We start from the raw sequence: 9,883 nt of genomic DNA on the forward strand, positions 1-9,883 counted from the left end.
AGGGATAGTGAAATTTTCGTTAGTTCTCTCTTTTTGCATCAGTTTTTTCAAAAATGACCCTTTATTATTTCTTTTGCAATTAATAGACCTTTTACACCTCGTCCAAAGATTTTCTTGGACCAAATTGAAAACCTTACAAGAAAACGTTAGATTACGATCTAAAATTATGTTAGTTACTGCAAATGTTAGACTACTATATATCCAATATTTTGTGAGCAAATTTTCTAACATTGTTTAAAAGGGGCAATTTTTGAGGACTATATTTGTAACCTTTTAAAACAGAGATGACATTTAAATAGTGATCATAAAAAGGGATATTTGGACAGTTATCCATTGGCTTTAGCATTTCAGATTGCCCACCCAAAATATGTATCTGAGAGAACCATATGTTTTCAAGTTTTATCAAAAAGTTTAACTTCTATACAATTTCAGTTCTCAAAGAAACTACACATATCGGTTCAAAAAAGAAAAAAAATACTCAGCATTACTACTAGGACAAAGAGGGCAATCCGTTACATGCTTAAGAAAGGTCACTGTATTCTACACCTATCCTGTAAATTGCGTGTATGACATACGTCTAGCATTAATTTGCAGCTTTCTTAAATTTAAAGTTATCAATTTAAATTTCTGTAGTTCATTTTTCATAGATTAAGTTGCTTTAACAAGCAGACAGACACCAGCAGCTAAGACAACAGCTAGCTCTGATCAAAACATGCAACAGAAGGAAAGTTTGAAGGAACTTTAAATATAACATACACAACAATAAAAAAGTACCATGGCACGTGGGGCCAATTACAAAGGATCACATCACTACTCCAAACAAGAGTAAGCAAATGAAAAAACATTAATTAAAAGCAAAAGTACAACAATAATAATTACTACTTCGGCTCAATTCCAAACAAGTTGGTCAGCGCGCCTGATACATATCTAGATGCCTAGAATGATTCTCATGTATTTCAGTTGGACTTGTGCTTCTCCTCATGATCCTCAGTATTCTTGTGGTGTCCAGGCAATTTCTCCTTGATTTTGTCAAGTAATCCTTTCTTCTCTTTTGTATGATCACCTCCATGGACTTGCTCATCTGCAGTAGTGGGATGGAATTCTTGATCAGTCTTGTTGTGGTGACCTGGAAGTTTGTCCTTTATCTTGTCCATTATTCCTTTCTTTTCTTGATCTTCGTGTGTTGCTTCTGCATAATTTGCATTTCCAGCCACATGAACAGTACTGCAGTTCTCCATTTCAACTTTTTGCTCACTGCTTTCCTTATGATGATCACCGGAAATCTTTTCCTTGATCTTCTCTTTCAGTCCCTTCTTCTTCCTTTTCTTCTCTCCAGTAACCTCGTCCACTTCCTCATCGCTTGACTGAAATAATTAGAAGCGAAACAAAGAAAATTGTAATAACACCAGTGAGAAAAATATAGAGTCTGTAATCTTAAGCTGACAAAATCAACCCATCTATTAGAAACATGTCCAACCCGTTGGATTATGGTATGTCCCAAATGACTCTTCAAACAATTTTATAAAAGTTAGTGCTCTTTGCAGCGCGTCCTAGGACAGCAATATTTACTATCAGGCTACAGCTAAGTAAACGGAAAGGGCCAAATATAAAAAGTACAGTGATCCAAATAAACCCTATATACTTCGGGTCCAAATATACCCTACTGTAATACTATTGGTTCAAATATACCCTTCATCTATTAAGTTTGTCAAAGGTAGACATCCAATCATACGTGTCAGTGATATTTGATGAGGTGGATGTCACATGGCAGGCCACCTCAGCGCCCCTAATCCCTATATAAAAGACTAAAATTTGAAATACAATATTTTTCATGGTAGCGATAATGATTGAAATAGTGGTGGACGGGAAGAAAATTTTAGTGGTGGAAAAAAAATAGAAGGGATGCGTAAAATGGGTTAGTTGCACTGAGGTGGCAAGCCATGTGGCATCTACCTCATTAGATGTCAGTGTCACGTAGGATTGGATGTCCACTTTGAACAAACTTAACGGAAAATGAGTATATTTGAACCAATAGAAACCAATAGTATAACGACTGGGTATATATGGATTCAAAGTATAAAAAGGGATATATTTAAATCATTTATGATAGTACTGGGATATATTTGACCCGCTAAGTACATAAGGAGCAATTAATTTAGTAGCTTACCGAGCTTGAATTGCTGTGAGTGCGGTGAAGTTTGTCCATGAGACTAGTGTGCTTCTCCTCCTCCTCTTTTTTTTCCTTTGGTGGTTCTACATTGGGATAGGGAGTAGTAGTGTCAACAACATCTATCATGACAGTGTCATCTTGGGTCTTATTCTCTTCTTTCTTTACCATGAAATTGAACAATCCACATCCACGGTCAGTACTCTCTGGAGCTGCACCCTTGTTAACATTCTCCTGCGAGTGATTTTGTTGCTCGGCCATCTTTTCTTTTCTATAGAGTTGACTAGTACAAGTAGGATCTATATGAAACTGAAGCTAATTTTTTAAAATGCTTGTATTTTCAGTGAATTTTTGTGCTTATAGCCTTGTTCAAGACTCTGTTTATATAGGTGAAACAAATACTAGGATAATGTGGAGATGAGATTTGGAGATTGGCGAGCTATGTGTTCATGTGTCGGCTATTGGTACTAGGAAAGTACTGAAATGTCGGTTTGGACGGTTTACGTAAATTGAGGTGTTATCTTAGTGTTCAATGTTCTTAGTGATTTTGAGATTTATGTAATGACAGGTCGTACATTGTGTAAAGCAAAAGCCTTTTAAATTTGCTTAAGAAATTGTATTAAATGTAACAATCTTGAGGTCACCTAGTAACAATGGAATAGTGCTTATTGGACGAAGAAATTTAAAGAATTTTTGCACCGACCAAGTTGGGAATTGAGAGTTGGGACTGGGAACACATTCAATGGTTCAAACAATTACAAGGTATTGGGCGACTCGGCTTCACATTTTAATATGGTTGAAGATTTAATTTGATGGGGTAGATCAATAAGTGGATCATTGTCCAACCCAGTCCAAAGTATACTTGGACTAAGATGGGCTGAGTCAAGATGGGCTAAATAATAGGTCATAGTCCAACGCTCCCAGCTTGACACATATTTTAGAACCATGCTCATCTTGCATAAAAAAGCATTTTACCTAAAAATGTGTAAATTAAAAAATATTTTGCGGGTTGGGGGGGAGGGGGGAGATAAAAAAAAAAATATGTAAGTTGAAAAGCATTTTACCTGAAAAATGAAATACAATAAAAAAGGTAAAAAAAAAAAAAATTGAGGGGGTTTGCGCGGGGAAGGGGTGCTAAGGTGGGTGGGTGGTGCAGAAAAATAAAAAAAAATACAAAATACAAAATACAAAAAAAAAAAGTAAACAAAAAATTTGAGGGGATTAGGGAGGTAGGGGAGGGGGGTTGCAGAAAAACAAAAAAACAGAAAATTAAAATACCAAAAAAAAAGATACAAAGAAAAATATTGAGGGGGTTTGCACGGGGGTTAGGGGCTAGGGTGGGTGGGTGGTGCATAAAAATAAAAAACAGAAAACTAAAAATAAAAAAAAAAGTGAAATTGGGGCAACTAAGTAAATTTCTAGATAAGTTGGGTTGAGGTCCATTTGTTTTGGGTGAGTTTCATGAGTTATATTTGGGTGAAATTCAAAAATAGCCAGATTTACAACTAGTCGTTCAAAAATAGCCCAGTTTCAAAAGTATTCGATATTTAGCCACTTTTCATGTAAAGATAAATCTGAGGCGAAAACACTGTTCAAAACTAGGAAAATACGCCAGCATATTATGCTGGAGTTCCAGCATAGCTATACTTGAACTCCAGCATATTATACTGGAGTTCCAACATAGTATGCTGGAACTCCAGCATAATATGATGGAGTTCCAGCATAAGTACACTAGAACTCCAACATAATATACTGGAGTTCCAGCAAGTATACCGGTCCAGCATAATATACTGGAGTTTGGAGCATCGGTGCTCCAGTCTCCAGTATATTATACTGGAGCCAGCAAAGTATACCGGTCCAGCATAATATGCTGGAGTTCATACACAGGTGCACGAAACTCCAGTATATTATGCTGGGCCGGTCTCTGTTGCAGCAAAATAGTGGCTATTTTTCATTGACTTGGTAAACGCTGGCTATTTTTGAATGACCAGTCCGAAAACTGGCTATACCGTGCTATTTTAACGTTATATTTGGGTTGCTTAATGGGTCAGAATGGGCTATAAAAAATAATGGGTTAACTTGGGCTCAGCCTAAATAGACCCACGAGCTAAATTATTTGTAGCCCAACCAATTAATCTCTGGGTGGGTTGAATGAGTTTGGGCTCAAATTGCCACCCCTATCCATGAGTTAGGGCGGCTATTAACCAGTTAAGGATGTTGATTATTTTACTTCATAATCATGTTCAAGAATTTTGCATTTGAAGTTTGCAACTACTTTCAAACAAAAACTGCATTTGTGGAGTACCAAAAGCAAAGTATTCAAACCCGTTCATGTGGAATAATCACCAACTTATTCCTTTGAATTTCCATCAAGAATTACAAAAAATCTACCTACCAACAAATTAAATTCTTTCTTAAACCTACTCCACCAACCTTTTCAATATTTCACCAAGTTGGCAAATATGTTCATACTAGTAAAGTTTTCTCCACACATATATTTTTTTTTGGTAGAAAACTACTCACTGAGGATTGAAGAAGCTAATTTTAACACCAGTGTCAATGACAACATACAAACCAGCAGCAACCAAGATCCCACTTAAGCCCATTCCCAAGAGACCAAGTCCCCAATTTACCCACCAACTTAAAGAATATTTGTGGGGTTTCTTGACTTTAAGCCACATGAAACATGGATAAGCAAAAGTAACAGGCAGTGCAATTCCTCCAATAAGCCCAGCAAAACTACCCAAGAATGGAATTGCTACGGCTATAAAGAAGCACACGAATCCGAAAATTGCCCGGAATATCGAACGGAGCCACCACGGACATGCTTTTTTGCTCCTAGTTGTGTATGCTGATTCCATATCATCAAACATTGGCATTCCATAGATTTGAAAGGAACTCACCGCGTTTATTATCACAAAAATACTTATCAGAGCTAATACTGATCGTGAAACGTCTTGGCTATGGAATGCAAACAATGCGGTTAACATGCTCCCATTTGCTGGAATCTGAAATAAAATTGTATGAGATTATTTAAAAGTTAATTAATTAGAATTATATGTTGTATCATAATTTATAAAAGAGTTGAAAGTGGGAAAGGGAGCATACCAAATGACCGTAAGCCCAGTAGCCACCAATTGCTAGGGGGAATAAGCACATTGCTATGAGTAAATATGAGAATTGTACACCCCTCCACATAGGTACTCGCGATGGGTGCTTCTCACTTGAAGGCATTGTGGCCTGCGTTCATCCAATAACAAAAAAAAAATTACTATCTATTAAAGTCACAACCAAAATTATATATTTATTTTTGACTTGCTAGGTTTAATTTAATTTTTTAAATCAAAAGTTGGGGTTTGGATCCCCTCCGGTGATGTTTGGTCCAGTATTCTTCAATAGGGTGTTGACTTCGTGACACGTGTTCTACATACTAATTAATGGACAAGATCTCTTTAACTAGAATGCTAGTTTAACCATGGTTCAATTTCTTTTTCTCCCGTTCTACGTCCATGTGGTCAAGACTACCCAACATATTTTGTTTCGCTTCATGCTAATGAATTATTGTTCTTTTATGGATCTGTTCAAGTTCATTTTAGCATCAGTAAAGATGGAGGCGGAGCCAGGATTTAAAATTTATGGGTTCGGAATTTGTCACCGAACTCATAACTCGTTTTAGTTATTGGGTTCACAATTAAATATTTATACATATTTTTTGAACATTTTAATACAAATACAAGGTTTAAGCAAAAGTTACTTGGTTCGTCCGAACCCGCATTTACTTCTCTAGCTCCGCCACCGAGTAAAGTGGAGGTGAAATCACCTAGAGATGCTTTCTTTAAGCGATATCAGGATTGAGTATAGTGACGTTCGAAGCCATTTTAATTCTATGCATATCCGCAAAACGAATTCCTCTAGGATGCCACTTTTCATCTCAACCATACCATCGAAAAGAAAAAAAATTAGGATCTAAAACAATACACATCGGACATGAAGAGGGTGGTGGTGGTATTTATCAATCTTGGCTTGAACGCAGCAAAGTCTTCGACATAGCAAGGAATGGTAATGGTGTACCCTTTTGATTAAAAAAATTTACTGCCTCAGACTTCTTTGAGTAACTGAATAAAAAATGGGCGATTGAAGTATGAAACATTATCTTCTACTTGCCCTATTTGAATTGCTAGATATCCTTTCGGTACATTATTATTTGCTTATTTCTTTCCTGGACTAATTTAAATAAGGTGAGGCAAGTGCAAATGTTTATTAAGAAGAGTCCTCTCTCCACCATCCAATAATTAATATTGCAAATAAAAGAAATACTAGTCATAGAGAGCAAAGAAGGAAAAAAGAAAGAGAACGAAAGAATAGCTTGAAAAGGGTTAAAGAAGAACAGCTGAGAGGACAAACAGAACCATGGTTAAACTAGTTTTTAGCTAAGAAAATCTTGTCCATTGGTTAGTTAATACAACACGTGTCATGAAATCAGCACCCCATTGAACAATACTGGACTAAAACATCACTGGAGGGGATCCCAACCCCAAAAGTTGGTGACAACTATCAAAGTGTCCGACTAAAAAGGTCAGCGAAAGTCAAAGTCAACAACAAACTTGTTCTGTCTGCTTTTCAATGTGGAGGTACCTAACTACATGTAGTAAAAATGTATTATTACTATTACGACGACTTTCTAGGCTTAATTAGGTGACCTCTTCAATCCTAATCAACAATCAATTTTTAATCTTGAATTATTATTTTTTATTTTATCTTCTGTCAACTAATAGTATTATAAAGAATTTTTTCATATCAGATCACCAAAAAGAGTATGTAACTATCTTAAAAAGTAAGATCGATAATTGAGAACAATAAGACAAATTACGTTCCATAATAAGTTAAATGACGATGATATATAAAATTTATTCATAGTATATAAGCTAAATACAGTATCATTTTCGTGTTCAACTGTAACGTGAAAACTGAAGTTTGTCTTTTCAAGATATATAGAGTGTTAAACAAAACAAGCTTATGTGTTTCCGTTCTTTCCTTTATGTTAGAATTCAATGAAATTAATCTTACTATATAAGGAAAAGAAATGAAGGAAAGGAGAAGACGATAATTACCTGAATTTCAAGTATGAGATTGTGGCCTCTGAAAGCAAAAGCAATAATACCAAGAGCATTAAGAAGATCAAAGATCCTAGCAACTTGAGTTCCCTTCCTAACTGGATCATATGACACATTAGGAAGTCTACCCTCAGCAACTGAAACTGTCCATAATGCTGTACAATATCCAACGGCCGTAACAGCACCAACTAAGGAAATTCCAGCTATAGAATTCAAGTTTGGTAACTGTGCTAAAACCACTGCAACACAAGTGAAAACCAAGTACCATTCCACCGTTGTTAATGGCTTTGGATTACTACATGTTGCTCCGCATAAAGTCTGATATAACAGCTTTGCTGTTGAACCTCCTATTATAATCAGCGCACAACATGTACCCGCTGAGAGATATCCGATAGGAAACGCTGCACATAGTTTGCCTAAGTTGTCACCTGAACCAAAGCATAAAAAAATTTAACGTCAAGAAAAATTTTCAACCGTCTAAATACGTACTCCTTGTATTTAATCTATTACAGAGGTGGCAAAATTAACTCATATTAAAGTAAACCACCCAAATTTAAACAGTTAGGATTATGACCTATATACTTGTTTGCTTGATCCAACATAATCAAATGGGTCAAGATGCAACTAATTAAATCCAAAGATATAAAACAAATTTAGAGAGACTGAGGATAGGTAAATATGGCAGACCTTAAGCTAATAATTTAGGAAAAGAATGGATCATGCATGTGCATGGGACAAGTATGTTATGATACATTATTTAACCGATCTTGACCCAACCTATTTCTTTTTTATCACTGACCAATCTATTTTAGCCCCGACAAATTTTGGACAGATTGGGTCATGTCCCCTTTATTAATTTGTTTGATGAAGAATCTATATTGATGCTTACCGAATGTTGCGCATGCCAGTTGCAGGTATCTGCTGTAACGCATTCCTGTTTCATAGTTTTCATGAAGTTGAACCATTAAATAGAGTGTGTAGAGCTGCCATACAAATGCTACCGTTAAGCTAATGATACCCCAAGCCCTGCAACAATTACAAAAACACATCATATATATTAGGTTAGTCAATCATTACATAAAAAATTTATAGACCAAAAGTTGGTACATATGTATGTAAATGAAATTACCAGCCAAGTATGGTAAAGGCAACAGGTAAGACAAGGGCTTGGATACCAATCCCAGAGCAAAGTGTATGAAACGCAGCGTAGTATGCGTTTCCATTTCGTGACTCAGTGATGGGAAGCCAAGCATCCTGTGGGTCTAATCTTGTCATTTTAAGTGCCTTTCTAAGAGGACTTCCCAAAGGAGTGATGAAACGCGGCGTTAATCCTCGTGATCTTGGGGTTTTACTGGTTCGATTTGCAGCATGATCTCCCACGTTAAGTAACGGTGATCGAGAAAGAGATGGAGAGTGAAATTGTGAAGGAGGTAACGATACTATGGACGGCGTTGGTGCTACTGACGCCGTCCGTGGTGTTACCGGTAAAGATACTACGGACGGCGTTTGAGTTAGTGACGCCGTCCGTGGAGTTATGGGTAAAGAGCCAAACTGATCATCAAAATGAAACGTTGGAGCTACCGTTACCGTCCGTGGCGTTATCGGTAACGAGCTAGCTTCATCAACATCAGCCATCGTCTCTCTACTCATGATAATATTAGTACTCTTTTTCTTCTCAAGTTTGTGTATGCTTAAAATGCATGGGGAATGTGAAATGAGGATCGACTTATATATATAAGGATATCTCTAACTGTTAGGATCATCATTTGACCAGAAGTGTCGATTGACAAATTGGCAATAAATATGATTTTAAGAAACTAACCGTGCTCTAACAAGGAAGTAGCTAGGAACGCAACCTGTAACAGTTTAACAAACATGGCTGCTTTCCTTGTTTTGGATTATTTAACATATGATTAAGAAATTTAGCACACTTTTATTAGACCTTCTAATTGTATTTTAAAAGACAGCAAGAGTCATATTAAAATAATTATTTTAGTTATATATATAAGTTGGCAGAGAAAATACTTAAATTATTTTTGTTGGTATTTTTGTTACTATATATAGTCTTTTCCAAGTTGCCAATTTACGCTTAGAATAAGCAATTACAGGTACGTAAATAGTTTTTAAGTAATATTATGATTGTATAAATCTAATTTACGAATTTGTTGATTTTGACTTGGACCTGGCCTACCGTTGAATGTGAAAGCTTAGGTTTGAGCAACTTGGTAGTAGTTGGTAAGCAACCAAGCATCAGGACAATAATAACAACGTGTCCTTTACCTCTCTCAGCTAAGAGTTAACAAAAATGACGTAGTATCTCTGATAGAACTATTGTTGAATTGAAAGAAAAAATAAAAAGCCAACCAGTGGCGGATGCAGGATTTTTGTTAAGTGGGTTCAAAAAAAAAAAAAAATTGTAGCTAATGAGAATTGAATCAATTACTTTACAAAGGTTTTTGAACCCCCTTGACCACTAAGTTATATATTTGGACTGTGTCAAGGGAATTCAAAACATAATATATAGAGGTAAGAAATAGATTATGCCAGTGTAATTTTTCGGCGAAGAGGGTTCGAGTATACCCCTTTCCGCTCCCTAAATCCG

The 9,883-nt window shown here is 36.1% G+C and overlaps 2 protein-coding genes across 2 annotated transcripts; both read right to left on the reverse strand.

Annotated features, from left to right (window-relative positions):
* Positions 1–720: 720 nt before the first annotated feature.
* On the reverse strand, positions 721–2,545 carry LOC109244789 (dehydrin COR47-like). Its single transcript, XM_019411933.1, has 2 exons — positions 2,168–2,545; positions 721–1,364 (listed from the first exon to the last, which is right to left on the reverse strand). The coding sequence occupies exons 1-2, from the start codon at positions 2,426–2,428 to the stop codon at positions 957–959; spliced, it is 669 nt and encodes a 222-aa protein (XP_019267478.1). The 5' UTR covers positions 2,429–2,545; the 3' UTR covers positions 721–956.
* A 1,929-nt stretch (positions 2,546–4,474) lies between these two features.
* Positions 4,475–9,020, reverse strand: LOC109244790 (lysine histidine transporter-like 8). Its single transcript, XM_019411934.1, has 5 exons — positions 8,411–9,020; positions 8,171–8,307; positions 7,279–7,709; positions 5,276–5,407; positions 4,475–5,175 (listed from the first exon to the last, which is right to left on the reverse strand). Exons 1-5 carry the CDS (start codon positions 8,929–8,931, stop codon positions 4,687–4,689), a joined length of 1,710 nt encoding a protein of 569 aa, XP_019267479.1. The 5' UTR covers positions 8,932–9,020; the 3' UTR covers positions 4,475–4,686.
* Between the last annotated feature and the right edge of the window lie 863 nt (positions 9,021–9,883).

The sequence above is a fragment of the Nicotiana attenuata genome, unplaced genomic scaffold (genome assembly GCF_001879085.1).
Source record: "Nicotiana attenuata strain UT unplaced genomic scaffold, NIATTr2, whole genome shotgun sequence".
In the NCBI taxonomy this organism is placed as follows: domain Eukaryota; kingdom Viridiplantae; phylum Streptophyta; class Magnoliopsida; order Solanales; family Solanaceae; genus Nicotiana; species Nicotiana attenuata.

Excerpts from the sequence above, each read along its gene's own strand:
- LOC109244789 (XM_019411933.1), bottom strand. The coding sequence starts at position 2,428 with ATGGCCGAGCAACAAAATCACTCGCAGGAGAATGTTAACAAGGGTGCA. Across the intron at positions 1,365-2,167 it reads CTCACAGCAATTCAAGCTCG|TCAAGCGATGAGGAAGTGGA; the intron begins GTAAGCTACTAA and ends TAATTATTTCAG.
- LOC109244790 (XM_019411934.1), bottom strand. The coding sequence starts at position 8,931 with ATGAGTAGAGAGACGATGGCTGATGTTGATGAAGCTAGCTCGTTACCG. Across the intron at positions 7,710-8,170 it reads ACTGGCATGCGCAACATTCG|GTGACAACTTAGGCAAACTA; the intron begins GTAAGCATCAAT and ends GCTTTGGTTCAG. Across the intron at positions 5,176-5,275 it reads ACTGGGCTTACGGTCATTTG|ATTCCAGCAAATGGGAGCAT; the intron begins GTATGCTCCCTT and ends ATTTTATTTCAG.